The sequence below is a fragment of the Synchiropus splendidus genome, chromosome 16 (assembly GCF_027744825.2).
Source record: "Synchiropus splendidus isolate RoL2022-P1 chromosome 16, RoL_Sspl_1.0, whole genome shotgun sequence".
Taxonomy (NCBI): domain Eukaryota; kingdom Metazoa; phylum Chordata; class Actinopteri; order Syngnathiformes; family Callionymidae; genus Synchiropus; species Synchiropus splendidus.
The window spans coordinates 14,984,226-15,006,842 of NC_071349.1; the positions used below are offsets into that span (position 1 = coordinate 14,984,226).

The 22,617-nt window shown below is 42.7% G+C and overlaps 1 protein-coding gene across 11 annotated transcripts in view; it reads right to left on the reverse strand.

Annotated features, from left to right (window-relative positions):
- The window catches only part of esrrb (estrogen-related receptor beta), a 62,093-nt gene extending 39,774 nt beyond the window's left edge, over window positions 1-22,319 (reverse strand). The window contains exons 1-4 of one of the 11 annotated variants that reach the window (XM_053844263.1): window positions 22,304-22,319; window positions 18,216-18,386; window positions 16,423-16,489; window positions 12,723-12,791 (exon numbers count right to left, since the gene is read on the reverse strand). In XM_053844263.1, the coding sequence (XP_053700238.1) occupies window positions 12,723-12,791; window positions 16,423-16,430 (77 nt within the window). In that variant the 5' untranslated portion in view covers window positions 16,431-16,489; window positions 18,216-18,386; window positions 22,304-22,319. Of the gene's footprint in view, window positions 1-12,722; window positions 12,792-14,552; window positions 14,942-16,422; window positions 16,490-18,215; window positions 18,387-18,600; window positions 18,827-19,061; window positions 19,176-19,298; window positions 19,394-22,303 lie in introns of those variants that run through there. The other 10 variants (XM_053844258.1, XM_053844259.1, XM_053844264.1 and 7 more) reach the window with 10 other exon arrangements.
- Window positions 22,320-22,617: the final 298 nt, after the last annotated feature.

Sequence of the window (22,617 nt, forward strand, 5' to 3'; positions counted from 1 at the left end):
TGCCGGCCCGCACCGCCCCCCTGCTCTCTGGGGCTGATTTAATTGTGAGGGTGGGTGACAGAGGGGTTCAGGCCCAGGGGTCAATGGGTCAACCTTATTTTCTCACCCTGGCTTCCAGGGCCCGTGGAGATGGAGGTCAGCATGTCAAATTAAATCTCATTCCCGATTTTCTCTCTCCCTGCTGTCATGTATATTCATCGCAGCTCGGGGTGCCTACCACTTCTGGAAATTCACAAAAAGGTTAACTGCTAAAATAAATAATAAAAAACGCCCCCTGTTAAAACCGTTGACCTTGTGGAATAAGCCCTTTGGCTAAGCACTCCTGAAATTCCTCCTGTATTATGAAGCCCGTACCACATAAAACACGGCCACCACTTAAAAAAGGCCCGAGAGTGCAATTTATTTTGCTCTCCAACGTCTATATAGCAGGTGTGTGACTTCGTCTGGGACAAAGGAAATGCACAGATATGTTGAACACCGCTTTGGTCCCACTCTTGAAGAGGGGAGATGGAAGGACATAAAGAATACAAACAAAACACTTGAAATATGAATTCTCTTCCAGTGAAATTCAGTGGACCTAACGAAACTACTGTGACAGAAAATGAGTAGATCCAGTCATTAGAATATTATGACTAACCAGAAACTAAAGAGCCAATGAAGAAACATGGAAGTGGAGCGAAATGCCATTCTTGAGCTAAAGAAAACAAGCTTTTTAGTCAAGAATAAATAGGGCACAACCTCTGTATTTTGTCCCCATTTAAAGCATACAAAAAAGAAGGGAGGATACACGGCTGTTAGTGGCTAAACATGAACACCAAGTAGTGAAAGAAACCCACTCATTATTTTTCATTTCTGTCCTTTTCCTTTTATCAAAAACATCAAAGGAAACATCAGAAAAATGAAAGAGAATTTCACTGTGACATAGGCTGAAGCTCAGTCATCCAGAAAGGACTCAAAGTAGAACCACTGGTCCTCCTCAACCAGGGATGGTCGGGATGTTACACCTGCTCTGTCTCTATGCAGAACCGAGCTATTTTCCTGGCGCTGCTGCAGGAGGCATCCGGGGAAAGGGATTTTATCTAATGTACAATTGTACATTAGATGTAATGTATTATTACATTATATATGTTTTTATATTTTGTTCCAAATCATTCACCTCACACTGTTCCATACACTGCACCACTTACGGACCATTTTTGCAAACAAAAGAGGACATGTCCTTTAGCATTTCACAGTTGCAATATTATGCACTTTCAACATTAGTAGTTTGAAGAGATAACCTCACTTTGCACACTTAAATCGTCCTCACAGAGAATGGGCAAATGCATTTTCTGCCTTTCTAAAACGGAATAATGAATGCAGATTGCGTGAGCTAATGCGCAGCTCTGCCTTATGTTCGGCGGGATGTGTGCACCTGTGTGATGGGGCACCTGCATTTGGCTTATTAAAGGCTATATATTAAAACGCCGCCGAGCAAGATGGCTCCATTTAGCTTTTATTTCACAAATTCAGAGTAAGCTTAACCCCGGTTCAAAGGCCAGCTTCGGGGTGACACTTAGCATAATTGCATAAGTGTCTTAACTGTTTCCCCTCCAGCTCAATGTGGTCATTTATTATAAATGTGCCGGCTGGATCCCCTTTAACTCATTCCGCGATGACACGTTATACCGCCGCTCTGCTTATGTTTTTAACAAGACTGCATATATTGATTAATGACACGGAGGGAATACTAACCACTTGAACCACAGGTATGAATCAAGTGGAATTCTATAAATATTCTAATGGGACGGCTCCAATTTAATTCTATAAATACCTCCCTGCATGGAAAAAATGAATGACGACGTTGAACAGTTTGAGGGCCGCCGTGATAAATAATTCAGCAGGTGATAATTAACTTGACAGGAAGTGCCGTTGTTCGATTCATTTTGACAAGTGGACATTGAATGTATAGTCCAGCGTTGTTTTCAGGGCGACTGGACGGAGTAATCGACTCATACGTACAGGAACTCAAATTAAAGGCCTCTTTGGATAATCATGTGCCACAGACATCAGCATGATGAACAGTTTTTACTACTTGATATCATATTTTGGAACAAATATATGAGCTGAAGCCACGACAGAAGGTGAGGTTTACACCTCATATATGTATTTTGACATGGCTTTTATACTACTGAAGCTCTGTCACACTATAAAGTGCACAATCTCCTCCGAACAGATGAGACTTTAAACATCTTCTTCAACAATATTATACTATCTATCGTTGTTCATATGGTTCTGCATTGGAAATAAGAATCTATCAGTGCCGACACTGGGTACGACAAACTACTATCAGCAGTTATCTAGTTGAGGACCATTTGCTAAATTCTATGGTACATTTCAAAGCGAAAGTTTGTATTTTCTAAAAAATGTGGCGTCATCTCAGAACACAAAACAAGTTGGTAGTTTGCTACAAACATTGGAGAAGCTGATAGCATCACAGAACAAAGTTGACTTTGGCAGAAAAAAGGTCAGGCAAAAGGAGAAATAGAGATGGAGGCTTAGTCACCACCTGTAAGAGAGACTCGATTCAATCACATGTGGTGTCAAGCCTTTTCTCAATAAGGCCTACCGAGTGGATGTGAGTTTATTCATTTTAAAAAAGGCTATTCAATACTATGTCAAACTGAAAACTTATTTCAATGTTTCTGCAAAACAATTCAGGACTTCCTGTTAAGCCACAGCGCCCCAAAATTGCGACTAAATGTGGTTAAATAAGGGTCAGAAATATTGATTCAAGCTCGACAATGTTCCATTGATGGCAAGATATTCCCTTCCTTGAAGAAAGAGAATTTCTGAGTTGGCAGCGGCTCGTCCCAGACACACAATCGCTCCCCTCTCTTTTACCTCTCAATGTTCCGGTTCCTTTTGTTCCCTTTGTACCGATCAAAATTCATGCTGAGTGCTGGGATATGGAGCCGTAAACGCACCGTGCGCAGTTTGGTTTTAATCTGATTCCACCTGGCCATCCTTCAGGCACTTGAGAGTCCCAATATCATTCCGCCGGCCCTGCTCTGACCGGGATTAACCGGCCTAATGATCTGCCGGCTCGCCTCGCGCTCCTCCACCTCGGAAAGGAAGGCTGATTCCCACCAGTCTCGACACTTCCCGCCTGCTAGCGGAACCCTGAACGGTGGATGTCACCGTCGTGAGAACATTGGGAGCTAATTGAGCCAATTTGTAAGGATTCCTGCTGAGAGACTCCTGCTCTCTCCAGGAGAATACTGATCCCGACCGCTTCCTGTTTCATGTGTAAATCTCCACAAACCGGGCTGCAACCAAACACCGGACAGATTCTTCAAACTCCAGACGCCCCGTTTTGGAGAGTTTAGTAACCCCATCCTGAAGTGTCATATCCCTGCTTCCTGACCATGCCGGGGGTTGACATCTGCAGGCGGGTGGATGATGATATCAGATGCCCCCAGTTGGGGCAGATATGTCTGAAAGGCTGCGGGCGATGTGGCCTGATAAGCCAGCAGTCCCAGAGTCAGTGTGGGGAGGACAAACTCAATTAGCTCCTGACAGACCTCCACTCAGCCACCACAACCCTCCTTGTTGACCTCTCCTCCAGGGGCCACTGCCTCCTTTTACAGGCTCTACACTCGCACACAGCTTGGGAGTCCACTTTTGGGGCGGAATTCTAAAAATATTTTCAAGGTAGAGCCAGTGGAACACACTTAAAGGCTTCCTCTCATGTGCCACTGCGAGTGTTTGGGCAACTTGTTCATTAAAAGGCTCTTGGAGGAATTGCCTTTGTCCTACAGGAGCTAGAAGGAGATGGGGACATTCTAACGACAGCTCTCCGGGGACAAACACTCCTGAGGCGATAAGGTAATATGTTTTGTTGGGCAAAAACAACAGGCGGACTGTTAGGAAGTGACAAATCTGCTGGAAAAACAGCGCTTAAATAAGTGTATTGACTTGTGTGACTGCATCACATGACGTTCTGCCAACCTCATGGTATTTCCTGAATTTATTTAAGTGACGAAAAAATGTTTCAGCTTTGATACAGAAGGTGCAGTACAGAAGGTTTCCGTCTGCCATCGTCTGACATGGTTGAAGTTGACGTTTATGTGAGGAAAGTATGGGTCAATTGCTGAATTCTGGTTGATGTTTATTATCTACACCCAACCGTTTTATGACATTAGAAGGCTTTGGTTTCCCCTTTGAGGGTTTTCAGCTCCGCCAAGAGGGTTATGTGATCTACATCCGATCGGTCTGCTAGCAAAAAAAAAAAACTTAATAAATGATGAATGGATTACAAATGAATAATAAGACGACAAACTATTTTGGTGATCTTCTGAATAACTCAAGGGTATGTCTTATACCACAAATACAAATTGACTAGAGGTTTTTGTTAGCACTTCACATGAGGACATTACATACACCCTCAAAATGTTGTATTGATGTCCAGAAATTGAGTTAAAAGCGTAGTTGACACCACACAGCAACAATTTGGCATCACCTCGTGTCTGTTTATGCAGTTGATAGAACATGAAAGATGGTGGGAAGGGGGTGGTGAGGGAGTCGTTTGGTTTGAGGCAACCCCAAAATTCCACTGGGACCAATTTCAATCTGCGAAGGAGAGTCCCTAATTTTGGAGTTTCTCATTTAGTAGTCCTGCTCCGGCTGAGAGAGAGAGAGCGGGAGTGGGAGAGGGGACGCCTGAGGGGAGGGTAGGGGGCTCTATTAACACTCAGGAGAAGTTGACAAAGATTTATGGCGTTAAAATCAAACAAAAGGAAAGTGGAGGAAGCGGAAAAACAGCAAAAGATATACTGGGAAGGGAAAGTGATACAGGAATGGAAAAGGAATTTATTGTACAAACGAAGAGCAAGGGTCTCCGGATCAATATGCCCGTGGGCTCGGGGTCCAGTGCCGGGTTACCACTGAAGGGACCCTGCTGCTCTGCGGTCTGTGCAATTACGTCCCTCTGTCTCCAGCAGAGGATTATATTTAGCCGCCACACCGCAACGTCACCCTGGTCTTTATAAAGCCATGAGCTCACTCCACTGTGACAGCATGGGCACAAGATCACATCTATTGATCCTCCCGCAGCTCCTTCCTGTTTTGGAAGACGATTCAGGCAGGAAACAAGGCGAGCGAGAGTGTGACGTAAACCGTCTGGGTCGCACTGGGCAGATCCAGTTCAGGTTGGTGAAAGGAGCAAATCCTGCTGTCTGCCTGAAGGCTCCCAAGGAAGAGCTAATCTCTGACGCAGACCCAGCAAGACGACGCTCCCAGAAGAATTGAACAGCTCATCACAGTTAAAAAAAAAAATGAGAAAAAGTTGAGTGATAAGTCTTGAGCACGTTTGGGATCCAATTCCTAATTCTGTCTTTTCATTAGAACAGATTAGTTTCCATTACATCCGTTCTGTGGCCTGGTCATGGTAGAAATGAACAACATGAATTTACCAAATCCCACGATGGCCGTGGAATATGATTATAGCCACCAAGCGCTCCGACTTAAGGGTCCGCCTCGTAATAAATGGTGTAAATGTGAGTTCAAAGAACGCACAAAAGAATTAATTTCAGTCTTCAACATACACCATGTTCCATTTTTAAGTTACACGCTCACACGCAGCGATGAGCCCTTAAACCAGTCAGGCTTGTACATCATCCGTATGTCCAGACTCATAACATTTAAGGGTTGCTGAGGCACTACTTTCATGTCCAAGCTGGATACAATTCACCTGTGAGTGAATCTCACTGTCTGACCTCTGTCCGCAGGATCAAAGACACACTCTTCAAATGATCCTTTTTTTGCTAGTGTTCATTATTATTAATATTATTAGTAGTATCAGTATTTGTATTATTCATTATTTTTATTTAAATATTATGTGAAATATCAGATTTCGGTATTCATGTATGAATCATTTCCATTTTTGTCAATGACATTTTGGAAAGTGTTTTTTTTATCTGTTTCAATTGAATATATGAAAAAATTCCCACAAGTTCCTATAAATAACAATATGAAATAATTTTCACAAGTGTATGTGAAAGTCGTATATGTCCGTATATGTTTAGTGCTGTTTGAAATATACTGCTTCACTACTGATCAGGTTTCTAGCTAATAAAAAAGTCTGTTAAACATGATGACGCTGAAGTAATTATCCATTTTGTATGTTCATGATATTGTCATAAAACTCGGAGAATTGCGCAGCAGAGGCTTTTTTGGCTTAAGCTCCATAAATGAGATGAAAATCCGCCTGATATCAGGCACAGCACACCTCTCACAGACTCTCAGCGGGGTCGCTCCCGCGGATTATTCAACACGAGCGAAGGGTGAAAACTTAAAAGAAAGACGAAGGGTATTCCCGACCTGTTCTCCGACATGTTTGTGTCGCAGGGAAATAGAATTGCGAAGGGTTAAAGCCATTTAACAGTCGGGCGTAAATCAGCGGTTTAGACACAGTGAGTGTGCGTTTGGCAGGGTGGAAGCAATAGAGCCATGCATGAAATTACTTCATTAATCTTCTTCTGATGGGCCGTCCTTGTTTAGGGGGGAACTCTACCTGCTAAAAAACAAAGAGCGCCTTCCTGCCTTCGTCGTAAATTACGCTCCTCATCAACAGAAGAGTCAAGCACAAACAAACAGTCACACGTAGGTAGCTGCACAAACACCAGAACTGTGTCACTTTCTCTCTCGAATGGAGCAGATTTAGAGACGTGGATTTGATTCAATGTCTCCACCGTAAAATGATATTAATGATGCAAGCGTCTGTAATGAGGCCCTTTAATTCACAGTAAACTCTCTGTCACACAAGAAAAACAAGATCAACCACCAGCCAACAGGATTAAATACATAATGGAAAACTCCTTGAGCATTTGTTAATATCAGTTATACACCAGCAGACAGGACGGCTCCTTTCATATCATCTAATGCTTTCATTTCATATACCTTATAAGGCGATAAGGTAATATGTTTTGTTGGGCAAAAACAACAGGCGGACTGTTAGGAAGTGACAAATCTGCTGGAAAAACAGCGCTTAAATAAGTGTATTGACTTGTGTGACTGCATCACATGACGTTCTGCCAACCTCATGGTATTTCCTGAATTTATTTAAGTGACGAAAAAATGTTTCAGCTTTGATACAGAAGGTGCAGTACAGAAGGTTTCCGTCTGCCATCGTCTGACATGGTTGAAGTTGACGTTTATGTGAGGAAAGTATGGGTCAATTGCTGAATTCTGGTTGATGTTTATTATCTACACCCAACCGTTTTATGACATTAGAAGGCTTTGGTTTCCCCTTTGAGGGTTTTCAGCTCCGCCAAGAGGGTTATGTGATCTACATCCGATCGGTCTGCTAGCAAAAAAAAAAAATGATATTAATGATGCAAGCGTCTGTAATGAGGCCCTTTAATTCACAGTAAACTCTCTGTCACACAAGAAAAACAAGATCAACCACCAGCCAACAGGATTAAATACATAATGGAAAACTCCTTGAGCATTTGTTAATATCAGTTATACACCAGCAGACAGGACGGCTCCTTTCATATCATCTAATGCTTTCATTTCACTGGATTATATACACAATATACGATATGAGGTTTAGAATTGCTCTGTCTAGTCAAAGGAGAAGGAAAAAACAAGAGTTAAACAAGATGAAAGTCCAATAGTTCACCCCAGTTCTGTGCAAGGCACCAAGCATTGGGGAGCCCACATTATTGGGGAAACAGGATTAGAAATGTGTATGCCAGAGAGACACCTCAAGTTTGGAGACAAAACTCAGGATGTTGGTGTTGAAGGAGAGGAAGACAACCAATGAGGTTCACGGATGTGTTGACTGAAGACATGAAGAGGACAGGGGTGAAGATCAAGAAGAGTCAAGGTGCTTAGGGTTAGGCTCTTGTTGGGGGTAACCCCTGATGGGAAATGCCAAAAATCTAAGTGACTCAGAGAATGGAGACTATAAGAGGAGTTTCCAAACAAACCTACCGGACAACTTTAACAGTTGACAGACTTGATTCAGTGATTCTTGATGGCGTGTCATCATTGTTTCGAAACGCCAAAATAAGGATCAAACTCTTTGTTTTGGATGCTTAATTCCAATAAAGCAGGTGACATCCCACTATTTCACTCACACTGAAGTTACACAAAGGCTTGCAGAACAAAACTCAAATGTGTGGGTTCAGGTTCAGGTTTTAAATGTTCCCTCTAACCACAAAGAATAGACCCACTCCACCTCTGATGGAGTGGTGTGGAGCTATTAAACCAGAGTAGGGAGGGTTTTTAATTTAAGTTTGTCGACTTTAAAGCAAAGATTTAATGCAGTGTGTCCAGCGCAGGAAAGGTTCATTATATTAGCAGCGTGTTTACTGCTGGATAATGTGAGATTTCAGTGTAGCTTAATCTACGGCACTGACAAGCCTGATTTACGCCGCCTACAGAGAAGCGCAGCTGGCAAACACAAGCACACAGCAGCAGAGACATTATCAGGTGTCTAGTTTGAGCAGCCCGACACCCAACCCATTTTCACTTTGTTTAGAACTTTGCGTATTAACAGCAACAGCTTCGTTCACTTGCTAAAAACGTCACCACTGCCACTGTTGCAGACATAATCATAGCAATAGCCTGAAGCTTTTTACAAGCTCATCTCCACCAGCTGCCACATATTTCCCATAAATAGTTGCGGTAATAAAAAGGCGGGTGGGCCGGGGCTGATTTATACGGTGGGCTCCGCCGCCACACCATTCACCAATAATTAAACTTCTGTGAATTAATGCGAGAGGATCTAAACATACAGTCGGACCCAGTGGTGTCCTGCTACCAGGTGCCAAGTTCAACAACCAGCCACTCGACGGGAGCGCCGCTTTATCGCAGAGGGGCCGCTCTCGTAAAGAAAAGAGGCATTTTAACCAACACTTCTCCTGACGGTGCGAGCGAGAGCAACGCGCCAAGAGGCAGAGACACAATAACAAATCTGTCGCCCGCAGATTAACTATGATTACATTACAAGGGCCAAGTAGTGAAAATGATATGTGGTTAAAAATTTACGAGACATGAGACAAGGGTAAATGCTAATGCTGGACCGTGAGACGAGATGATTGACTCCAGAGAGGGGGTTATATTTACATCTCTGTTTGTCTGTCACTTCTGAGACCAGGAGGGGTAAAGCAGCGCAGGACGGTGGGAAGATATGAAGAAAGCTAGAATCAGTGAATCTTCCAGCTCTCCACAACCTTCTGCCACCAAAATATGAGCTTGAAATGATCCCATGTGACAGTGTAACCACCTCCGTCATGACTGAACACGCTTTCATTCATCTAGTTGTCATTCATCTAGTCCTTTATTTTGATTTCCTTTTCATGGGAAAAAGTGTCTGTTTTCACAACAACATTGTTTTTAGATAAATCTCTCATAGTGGGCATTTTTGACAGTCAAATCTGATATTTTTACAAGAGACATGATAGCTGTTTTTGTTGTTACTTGACTTAATTGACAATCGTCCTTTTCCTTTTCTGTGATATTTTTCTGCTACAGTAAACTTAGAACTTTCATTGTATTTTCTCCAGTTTGTTTGACAGCTTTTTATTTTTAAAAATGTCTATATGGGTTAAACAAACTGCACTTCACTGGCATAAATTGTGCTAAAATAAATAGATACATTTTAATTTTAATGATAAACACTGCGATTGTAATGTGATCCATACACTAATGTTGCACTTTCCCAACCTTTAATAGCTCCAAATATTAGCAGTTTCTTTCCTAATCTATCAGAAACCCTGACAAAAATAGCCACATTGAATTAAAAGATTAGATCCAGGAGTCATGGCCTGGTGTCTCGGGAAAGATCCATCCATGTACTGTTCTATACTTGTTAAAAGTCAATGTTAGTTGAGTTCCAGCCCTTAATGCTTCTGAAAAATGGCGATCTATACGTGACACGGGTCAGGAGAAACAGATACATCAATAGAATTTCCTGTTCTGCAGAGGGAAACTAGGCCTGTGGTGGCCGGCTTTTTACACAGTAGCATGTTAATGGCAGATTATCGGTTACAGCCACTTCCCCAGGGCCAGATGAGCAACAGCAGTTGGATCTTCTTTCTTGTTGAACTGAGTTTGAAAAGCTTAATGTGGATCACACCTATAGATTTGATTCTACGCTAGAATGCCTCTATCATTAGAAGGCTTTCTCACAGCGACACCCCAAAAGTTGAAAGGCTGTGACGGGTCGAGGCTGAGTGGAGAAGACTTGCTGGATCTGTCAGAGGGAATCAGATCTGCGTCCGTGACGCACGGCTTCAATATTGATTTCATAAATAAACAAAGCTAACCATCGATCCTAATGTTATTTTGCATTTCAATTACTGCTGAGAAACATAACCTTCAAAAGAGCGGCCGCTCAATACCAATAGCCTCCGCTGATAAACGGCGCATTGTTGCCGGCATGCACCGCTGCTCAGGTGTGAAGCGCCTTCACTTGAGGACGGGGCAGTGCCGGACACTTGTCAAATTCACGGCTCCACGTTGGGTTTTCTCACTTCAATACGCGCTTCTGCCACCGACGCTGATGAAGTGGTGCGACTCACATATGAGACGGGACCGGGACCATTGTCAAGCACATTCATCATCAAACAAGTCGGCAGTCAAACAATAAATGCATCTGAGGTTTGTGCAATAATGCATGACAACAAAGGCAGAAGGTCTCACCCAATACTTGTACATAAACCACATAACCATGGCTAAAAAGCCTCCAAAAATGTGGCACGCTAACTATGAACTCCCAAAAAGATGAAATAACAAATGACACTGTATGCATTATGACAACATGGGCAAATACATAATTGTACTGCTGGGGTTTTGCCTTGTGTGCTGCCACCTTCAGGCAGCAGGGGCAGTAAGGCCTAATAATAACAATATAACTACACTGCTATGAGGCTGTGTTAAACTGTGCTGGGATTTTTTCTGTCAATAACGGTGAACAGACATACGTATATAGCATATGTTGGAATATGAAAATGTATTTCATGTCAATTTGTTGTTACAATATATTTTTGTAACTGTTTATTACAATAAAAGTGAGGAAGTTTTTATTTTATTTTTGTCATTACCGTGTTACGTGTTGATGTATCATTACACAGGCTTGAGTCATGTGGCCTACACTACATCAATACAATGCATCTTGGGTAATATGCATTTTCTGATCACTTTGATTGCACTCAAGCGCATGATCAATGTCGACTTGCTGTGTCATGACATCATCCTTACCATGTGACAAGCATCCGCACTACAATCACGCCACATGATCTACAAGAATAAATACATAATTTTGATGAACTCTCTTCACTCCAGCCACTGTGAACTCTGCCGCGAGTTATTGAACGTGTGTGTGTGTGTGTGTGAGTGTGTGTGTGTAAATTAAAAGGAGCCCTTCAATGTTGGAGCAACAGGAAGAAGTGCTGACGCGCCGTGTCAGTGATAGCACTCTGCCACCACAAGGGCATGAGAGCCCACGTAGGCTAGCATTATCCCCCTCCACTAATGGACCCGGTTATTTTTAAACAGATTCTCACACTGCGGCGGCGGCGGCGGCGGAGGAGGTGGCCAAGGTTACCGTGGAAGAGGGACGCTGGCGCTTTTTTGTGGAAGTCAAATTACCAAGTTTTGAGAAGTGACACCTCTACTGTGATTGAGTACGATGTTAACTTTTGTTTTGGATTTTCACTGGACGACTTCACATCCTGCTCTCTCTTGGCTACACTGTCAGTGAGGTCATTTCTGGATGATGTTCATGTATCAAAAAGATATAGTTGGCATGAAGAATATTACATATGTCTGACCATTACTGCATGTAGAAGTCATAACATAATGGACATAATAATTTACTTTATCATATCATATTTCATGACATACAAATTATAACTATGGTTGAAAATATAGAAGCAAATTCTTTTTTTTTTAAGAAAATCATCTTTTCTTGCCACATTGTTTACATCTAGCATATGCAACTTACAAATAAATATACCTATTTACTGTTTTATTATTTTTTTGACACATGAATTTAATTGCATATATTACATGTACCTATTTTTTTAATTTAACTGCAGTAAGTAGTCAATATAATGTGGTGATATAAACTTCTTTCCACTGCGAGTGTTTTTATTTTTGCATTAAGTCCAATGTGTTCCTTTTTTTTTAAACATATATGTATTCTTTCTTTATCTTTACATATGATTATTTACATTAATGTCCTCAGTGTGTGTGTGTATATATATATATATATATATATATATCCTCTCGCATTAATTCAGAGATATATCTTATATATCTTACATACATATATCCTATGACTTACTTGTAAATATAAATATATTTATAGTCTGAAATATTTATGGGGCACACATCAAAATTAGACATGATAAGTGTAATTATTCCAGATTGACATATTTAACTGCTGAAAAAAGGGAATATCAAGCAGCCCGGTAAATGAACTTTAAATTCCACAGTGAGCTACATCAGACAGCCTTTCCTTGGGAAACACGAAGTGTGTTGAAGTAGCTGCGCCAACTGCATGACCAGTGCACAAAGATGAAGAGCACTGGACCCCAGTTCATCACGACTACCTCTCCTGCACGTGTCCCACACCCTCTTTGTCCAGCAGCACGACCCCCCCACCCCCCTCCCGGCCCCAGCTCGGGGCTGAGTGACACATTTACAGTGAAAGTAATGATACTAGATACCAGAAATGAGAGGGCTCCAGCGTGGCCAGCGGACTCAGGATTCTCTCTAATGAATTGGACAACAACGCCCTGTTGGTACAAGGAAGAAGGATTTAGAATCGCGCCACAGATTCACTTCAACATTTCTTGTCAAGCAGAGCGGCCGGCAGGCAGCCTCTGTCTGGTCGTGGGACGGCCGCTCTCCAGCCTCTTCTGGTAATGTATTCTGAAACCAAATTACCGTAAGCTGATCCCATCTGGACCGTGTGTGTGTGTGTGTGTGTGTGTGTGTGTGTGCGGGCGCTTTGGTTACCCACCGCTGCCTCTACTGCATGATAGCATCTCCATGAAGACAGCAAAAATCTGATTAACCCAACAACAATGAAACACTTGCTCAAAGAGCTTTTAACTTAAGATGGACTAATGCAATTGTTGGCTCTCCAACCTAATCTGAGGAAGTCGGGCCGTGTGTGGCTGACTTCTGGGAGTCAAGTGGGTGGAATGGAAATTGAATTCACCGCTGTTTAAGGATTGGGTTTTGATGGGGAGTTTACAGCAGTGATGATGTCGCCGGGTGTTGACGGGACATTTGAGGAGCAGAAGTGGAACGAGAAGCCCAGAAATTAAATATCAGGTGCAGTGTAAGAGAAGCTGCACAGAAGATTCAAGAAACACGCCGCAAAAATAAACCCAGCCTCTCAAACTCCATCTTCTTCATATAAACAACTCTGAAACAATCCACCGATTCATCGCCAGTTATGTTAACAGCACGCTGACACAGAGAAACAAACCAAACTGAACTCTGAGCACATAAATTCAACACATCAATCAGAAAACGTGCGAACACACAATAAACTGTGCCAAAAAATAAAAAATTGAAATTAATTGATCATATGAGGCTGGAATACAGCTTCTACATATATATTTTCACATGAATGCGAGATTTTCACGAGGCCCTTTAGAAAGCAATACAACAAAGTTTACTTGACATAAAATATGTGAAATTTTATACACAACTTTATATAATATTAATTAGTATTTCAATTTATGGATTAAAACATGCACACTCTTGTTATTTTTTTTTTTTAAGTGTTTTCATCACTTTTAAAATATTTTTTTCTTGTTAGGCTTCTTAAACATTTCAAAAAGAATATATAATACTCTAAATAAATTTTTACTTAGGATTAGAAATAAACCTGACGGGAAATCAGACGGGAAATTTCCAATACATAAAAAGGTTGGCTTGAAAAAAAAAATAAAATTGAAAAGAAATTTGCACATATTTTAAGACACATTTAAATAACAAAAACAGTTTCAGTTCTTTAAAACCAATGCAATTTAAATCAAACCTGCCAAGCATCGCCCGACCCGAGTCCAGATCATTCTAGTTATCACTTCTTTCTAATAAATCAAATAAATCATTCAAATAACATACAATTTAATGAATAAATTTGGCATTTCACCAATGAAATTAATTTAAAAATTATAAATGCTGGTGACTGACAAGAGAATTTGGATTGAACCAACAGTATATTGAGGAACATCAAGAAATTATGATAATGATTATTAGAAAACACTAACTCGGATTATTGTCACACAAATTTGAGGAGGGGATTTAAAACTGGCAGACGCACAACTCTCTCCTAAAATCCTAGTTAAATTAAAAAGTAATTGTCTTTGATCTAATCTGAAGTTCATCCCATCTAATAATTCATTTTCACACGCGACTGTAGTTTCTTTAGCAGCTCAACACAACAGACACAACAGAGTGTGATTTTTAAACGTGAAAGTTTTGCGAAGTTAGAGGAGTGAAACACAGCTGGTCAACAGAATGAGAGTGAGTGCACCTACTGGTTATGATAGCTGAGCGGGTCTGGAAGACAAAGTTCTGAAATGTCCATCAGTCCAGTTTTAGCATTCCAGGAAGGAGAGGAAGAGGAAAGAGGAAACAATGGAGAGCCGCTTCTCCCCTCGAATGACAGCCCTCAGAGACGCCAGCGCCGCTTCCCCCTGCCTGCACAGGTATGTCGGACTCTGATGGACCGTGAGCATGTGTGTGATGCGCGTGTGTGTGAGAGAGAGAGAGAGACGCGCTGGGACAGAGTGAGACGAGGGAGGGAGGGGATGGACGCAGAGGGGTGAGTGAGAGAAGAGAGCGAGCGGCGTGTGGTGCGGGCAGCGGCGGGACGAGGATGGAGCGAGCCGGCGAGAGGAATGAGTCTCTCCACAGTCGGGATGGGGCTCTTTAAGACTCAAGGGCTTGATGAATATGGAGCAGCTGCTGTCGAGGGGGGGAGGGCTTAAAGGGACAGAGGGGCCGGCGGAGCTGCGGGGAGGAGGGACGCAGCCTCGCACAGCTCCATGAAAACATTCACTATATTCACCTGACGGCCAACTTCAAAAGCGCAAACTCTCACATTCATTCATTTGTTCATTCCCTTAATGGAGTCACAGACTTGGGTCAGGACACGGGGGGCACCGCGGTCCGGTCACCACTCCATCACAGGACAATACGGACAGACACACACTCACGCTGATTGGCTGTATACGTTTTGACTGTGGGAGGAAACAAGAGTCCAACTGGTCCAAACACGGAGATGTTCAGCCCAAAACAGGAGTGCCTCGAGCTATAATGCTTTCAACAGTTTCAAAACTGTCCAGCAAACTATTCACACCCTCTTCAGCAAAATGACAAGGTTGGAAAACCCAGTGAGGTCCACTTTCACTTTCCCCTCCTGCTTTCCTGGCTTACTAAACTGCTTTCGGAATAAAGTGGAGGCACCTCGGTGAATCAAACCAAAATAAAAATATTAGCACATTTCAGAGTCATTCAATGTCCTAAACACACAATAAAGACATCATTTTGAGTGAATCAACACACATATTTTTCACCAAAATAATGGACAAAACAAAAGCCTCACCAGTGTCAAAACACCATGGTGGTGAAGCCACGTGGAAAACAACAGCTCCAAATGAAAACACACAATCTCATGCACCCCTTGCTAATTTGAAATATGACATGCAGACAACAAACACAAGCTAGTTCAGCGCACACTTATCGATACCACAAAAAACATAGCATCGCTTTTGATTTCAAATTTAGGGACTTAAAAGTGAAAAAGACACAAAATAATTTCATGGAGTTCATTAAGGTTTGAGATGGAAAACGAATGTTCAGAGACTGACTTAATTGATATTGGTTAGAAATTGAGTGGTCATGTGTTAAAAACATGTGGATAAAAATCAGTCCCCCTTTGGGTTTGATGAAATATGACGAGTACGGTCCAATTTTGGGGCTTGAAAAGGTGCCATGTAAAAACGTGAGTGGCACCAAAGTGAACCTGACAAACGCAGCGGCGAGCGCCCCAGTGCATCCACGGCACTTCACCCCGACAAAAGAGCGATATCTTTCCGAGCGGAGAGGACAGTGAATGTATCTATTGAGGCGTGTGGCTAACTCCATCCGCCGGTGCCGCGTGTGCGAGCGAGAGTGCTGTGAACCTTTCAGCACCTGTGAGAGATGATCCTCGGCCATAACTCATATTCCTGAAGCCCATCGGCTTCTAAAGCAGCGGAAAATCCAGCCCTGTCTTCTCTAACCCCTGAGCTTTAGATCACTGTTGATGGAGCTCAGTGAGAATGTGGAGAATGCAGATAGCCTTTCACGGACGGCGAGGGTCTCCGTGTTACTGTATCCTGATAATATAAGAGCCTGGCTTACCATGGCATCTTTCAGGAGGAAGGTCCGGCAGCGCTGGGATGACACACGGGCAGAAACACAGCAGCCTCTGGAAGTAGGTGAGGGAAAGTCAGAGTCACACTGACGGGGGTCTTGAGTTAGTAAACACAAGAGTGTGCGAGGTGTGAGGAGGAGTCAGGATGTACTCGGAAGGTGTGTCGGGTCACGGTGACAGGAACACCAACCCCCCCCTCCGCCCCCCTCACCTCCCACTCTGGTTCCATTCATAGGACTCACGTTTCTGAAATCAATGCGAAAGCATCACGCAACCCCTATTGATCTCCCTGAGCTTATTGATGGGCAGCAGTGGCGCGGTGGCACAGATTACACAGCATCTGCTCGCTGTTTTTTTTCAACCACCAAAACAAACGACAGAGTAAATGGCGGCCAATTAAGGCCGAAGCCAAATCAAACACCTGCCACTTTAATTCCATGAAGAGGGATCATCATCATAAGACAATAATAGCCAGGATTAAGACGTGACGCTAGTAACCAACAGTGAAATGTGACTTGCTGATTCCAGATGGACTCGCGAGCTCAAGGCTCTCACTGACAAGAGAACACACACAGATGACGTCACACAGATGGTGCATGACTTCATATTCCATTAAAATGAACTATTATCTTTAAAAATGTGTTGAGTTATCATGTCATCATGGGCTGTAATGAATCACGCTTACTGCTAAAACTAAAATGCAAAGGTTAATAACACGCAGTGCATAAATAAACACATTTTGAGTAAGGCTAAGGGATCTCACCAATTTGTTTCTGGTGTTCACAATATGGCTGCGATTATTTTCATAGTCGACTAATCTATTCCTTATTTTTTCCATTGGTCTACTAATCGCGATGACCTTTGTTTGGACCTAGTTTGAATTTCTGTTTAACCTAAAGTTGCATAAATCATCTCACTGTGATACTCAGACTCCAGACATTATGAAACAAGTATATTAAAATAATGACACAAAATCCAGGAACATGTATTAACAATGTGAAGCATGAAGCAGAAAACAGTTGACAGAGAGCTCCAGTTCTTTAAAACGGAGGTCTTTATTGGTCCCTGAGAAGAATGTAAAATCATCACTATACACATATTTATCCCATATGAAATATCTGATCAACATCCACATCAAAAGGTCTAAAAAGGTCTAGGTCACAGGGCAATTCAAAACAATGTAGCAGTACACATGCCAGGCCTATAGGGGCAGTGTAATGCAAGGAAGAAGATGGCATATGTTGAAAAACGGTTTGCGCTCAAAACTCCAGCAGAAAATAAATGTTCCTGCTTGTTGCGTTTAGAACCACTAAATGTGTAAATTAAAGTGTAGTAAAACACTTTCACACGCACCACTGGAAGTACATAAATAGACCAAGAATATACACTTAAAATAAACAAACTCCAGAATATAGTTTCAGAAAATACGACAAAGAAAAAGCCAATTAAAAGTGGTGATGATGAAAAGGCCCCTATTAGGATTCAAATCACTTTGCAAAACTCAAACATCTGCGAAAGAGGATTAATAATCTATGATAAACAGAGGGATTACGACCAGGGCCGCAACATCTCAATTAAAACTTGACTGAATTAATTGCCGGCGGTGCATGTATGTAGTGCTGAGTGCAGACGCCAGGAACTGTGAAAACGCCTCCATCGAGAGTAGAGTCACGATACGAGACTCCTCCTCGCATTATAAAGAGCTGAGGCAGCAAGATTTCAGTGGAGAACCCCAGGAAGAAGCAGCGTGGCATCACAGAAGGTGTTACTCTCTTCTCACCTTGTATTGCTCCCGTCTACTGTCTTTCACCTCCACTGCCTCGGCTTGATAAATCTCACTGCCGCATATTTTCCCTGGACCCGGCGAAGCTTTCCGAGTGACAGCCGCACTTTTGTCACAGAGTGTGAGCTATGAAGCCTCAGCCGCCGCTATCGCCGCGTCTTATCAGCTCTGTTATGAAAAAGAAAAAGAAAAATCACAGCATGTGACAGTTGATTTTGACAGGAAGGGATCAGATAGAAATAAAGAATGGAGCGGCTCCAGTCAAACACTTCATCACGCTGCTAGAACTGTAGTGTTGACTATCTAATCTGGAACTGATATCATTACCGGCGCCTTCAGAAAACTTAGGAGCAGTTTTACAGGTATCACAACAGACGATCACCTTATAAACGCAGAAGTGTGAGCAGGATTCATCGGCAGAACGTGTTTCTCACGTCAAAAGAGCAGCGTATTTGTCAGATTGTTGGCCTCATATTCATACTCAAGATGAACTTCACATTCTGAGTGGTTTGAACTCACGATAAAATGAATATTCTGATTCAATTCTTTTATTCTACTGTGACTATTAAAGGCATCTTTCTGCAAAGCTGTCAAATCAAAGTGAAACAGAGGTTGAAAGATAAAAATGAACTGAAGTTAGACATGAAAACCAACGAATTCCAATTAGAAATACTGGATTGCAGGGCAAAAATGAAAATACTAAGCTTTTCCAAGACAAATATTGTCATTTAATGTATAATAAAATCAATACATAACCAAATAAGATGATGTGACTGCAATACAACTACAAAAGCTGCTGCTGCTAACTCTAGCTAGCTAACAAAACCTGCGTTTTATACGTACTTAAGGTTGAAAAAGACGCATTTCGCTGTTCCGTCCGTAAAACCCAGGGCGGATTTAAACTTGGTTATTTTCAATAAAAGGTAAGACAAACTGAAGCTGACGTTGACGCCGCGCAACCTCGAACATGCGCGTTAGTTCAGTGTAACGTGGTCAAAAACGCCATTACTATAGTACTATACCGTCATATTTGTACAACAATAAATGGTTCTAAGAGTTTTGTTTGTTTCGGTTTTGTACCTACAGTTGCAGAGACGAAGCGTCAGAGTGAAAACGCTCTTCACGCGCTCTAAATAACGTCATTTGGTTCTAGCCAGCGGCGGGTCACTCACGCGTCACAACACTAACCCCGCCTCCGGGGTGCACTTGTGACTAAACCTATCACCCCATCAAGCCTGCCCTGAACTCCTGCGGTGACAGAGGAACCTCATTCTAAAAGTAATAATAAGAGTCGAGTTATTATTGAAACGACACAAAAAGATTTTTGTTTTAAAGGCGAAGTGGTGACACATTCAATTTTAAGCGCCGTGTGACATTTCGACCTGAGAAACATCAGACATGCAAAGCTTGTTGTTTCCACTGTTGATGAATAAGTTAGAGGACAATAGCACTGACTCATCGGCTGTCTGCACAGATCACATAACCACTCTGTCGCGGGTCGACAGCCTCCAAATAATCCCACTTGATGGCCTTCAATTTACACGTGGGAGAACGTGAGCAGGACACCTCACGATGGGGGAGAAGTGTCCAGAAAATACTGGTAAAAACCCAAAGCCAAGCAAAGAAAAACTGTTTAAAATAAGGATTAAGTTCTACATTCAGCTGTTTTTAGCTTGCTATTGTTTTAGACCAGGTTTCTCTGGTCCTCAAATCCACGTCAAAATTAGAATAAGCACAGGTCATTTTGAGAGTCTGGATTTCAATTCCCTCCTTTTGGCGTCAATTATTTACAAGGAAGTATCAAAAGGTAAAGCAAGAAACAACCGTTATTTTTCCACTTTAAAGTCGAGGTTTGAATTCACTTCTGAGGCCACAGTTACAACAGAGGAGCCTTCTCCATCTCTGCAGCAGAAACACACTCCCTCATCGCCACTAGGGGGCGCACTCCCTTGCAAAGCCGCGGCTCCTCTGCCTTGTTTATTTACATCACAGCAATAATGTGATTCATAAAGTGAACAAACATCTACAGGGCCTCCATCGCATGCTCATAGCGCCGCTAGATTAATTCATGCCGGGCGGTAGACGCCGCATTATCCATGTCATCATTCCACCCAGGAAATTAAGTGACATTAAAAGAAAGATGTTGTCACCGTGAGTGTATCATTGATTCTTCCTCAAATGCAATGAAGTGTATTTGAAGACGCGGAGCCGCAGCAGCAGCAGCAGCAGCAGCGAGGATCACTTCATTTGTGAGCGATAGAAAAGCAAATTATCCCATCAAAGAGAAAATCTATAGATGTAATGGCTGCGGCTGGGAGCAGTGACAAAAGCCCCGGCGCTGGGTTCCAGCAGTTTCAACTAAGGTGAAGCGACTGTGAACAAGAGGGAGACAGACTATCCCAGCCGGGATCTAAGAGGGAAGATGACTCAGTTTAACAGCGTGTCACCAGCTGAAGTACAATCACTGTAAATAAGAGCAGCAGTAAAAGAACGCAGGGCATTCAGCTGCAGGAAATATGACGTTCTTTATTGGGGAAACTAAATGTTTCATGAATCGGTGCAGAACTATACATTTGACTTTGCTTCTCCAAGGTCAGGTCAGGGGGGCAGCAGTCGAAGTGAAGAGGCCCAGACTTTCTTCTCCTCAGAATCCTCCTCCTCTCCTTGGGAAATTGCGAGGTCTTTCCAGGTCAGCTGAGAGCAGATCGCCGCCAATATGAAGCTTGTGTTGCACCCCGACGTTGTCAAGAGCGACTTTTTCTTTTAAATAGCGGTGGGATTCGACTAAAAAAATGCATCTAGTTATTTGTGATTAATTGATCTCAATTAATCGCAGTTTAATAGTATAAGAATATTTGCCACAAGAAGCCACATTTTTCTGTTTGAATAAATTTCAAATGATGTAAAATCAAATGGACCCATACATACATTTAAACAACAAAATGATTTTGCGTCAGTTTGACAGTAGCACAATAAACCACGATGGTGGCTATATTCAAGTTTTTATATCACCTTATTTAAACTAAAGCTCTTTTCATGTCTTGAAAATATTGGTATAAGAATTTCAGTCCATTCAGAGTAGTGGAAACTCTGTCCATTGAAAAACCTCCCTGAACAAAAGCAAACAGATGCTTTTGTCTGATTCTCCTCTCAACCAGAGATATAAATACTAGTAAAGCGACACGTCTCATCTCTGACCTCTGAAGTTCTGAGTGGTGCTGAACAGAGGCCTAACTCTCCTGAGCATGAAGAAAGTTCAGTCACATTTACAAAGAAGAAAACAGCTCTAGTAAAAACACACTAAACGTCGAACCCTTCTGCTGCGACTAGAGCCAGTTTTGAATGATCACTGCTGACTTTTAATGGCCGTTGTGTCTTTGCTTTGATGAAGTCCTACCCCAGATGGAGGTCCACACAGCGCCCCCTAACTCGATTACACTGCTGGTAATCCACTGAGAAGGAATCCAGCCTGAGACAACAACCACATCCAAGCATTGCCCCCATCAGACATCCATCTCCAGCTTTGGTTCAAAAAAAAAAAAAGGGCTGCATCATTGAAACCCAAAACATTTCTCTTCAAAGTAAATCAGATGGTTCTGCTGGTGTCTGGGTCCACCTGCTGTCAGCCTCCCTCCGTCCCTCCCGCGGCTAAATTTCATTTAGGAGACATCGCAGTCTCTTCCCCTCTCTTGTCTCCCCGCTGTCTTTGAATGCAGCACGGCGCGGCCCTTGGATTTACTTGCTTAACAAATATGGACAGGAGGTCTAAGTGGTTTTCGGAATCTTCAAGTGGACTTCAGAGTGCTGGGCGGGTGACAACAGTCTTCTCTGGTGTGTTGCCTGTAATGAGCTGCTTCTGTTTATGTTTTTGGTTGTTGTGCTGTCTCTCTCTCCCCCCCCCCTCCCTCCCTCCCTCCTCCCCCCCGGCTGGGAGACGGGCCGCTCTGGGTGGAGCTGGAAATGAGATAAGGATGTCTGATTCATAGGATCTGACAGGAAATCTATACCCTGCGATGTTTATAATCCAGCCATTACTACACAGCCAAATGAAAGAACAATAATCCAATCATTTGCTCCATATTTACCTGCGGCTGATTCCCCGGCGCTCGGTGGCGGACAGCTGACGGGCGGGTGAGGCTGGCAGCGAGACAGTATCCAGGCAGAACAGCGCCATGATGATGAACTGTCCTCTGTGGAGACGTGAGCAACTTTTAGTGTTCGTCCCTGAAGCGCCGGTCGTTCCTCCTCATCAGGATCTCATTGATTTGAAGTGACTGAGGAAAAGGAAGCAATGTGGAGGAGTTTTTTTATTTAAGACCTCAGTCGACTTCTTTCTCCGGAGGACGGGGGCCAGGATGAGGAGCGGCTCCTCCAAGTTTGAAGGAAACATAATGTTCTG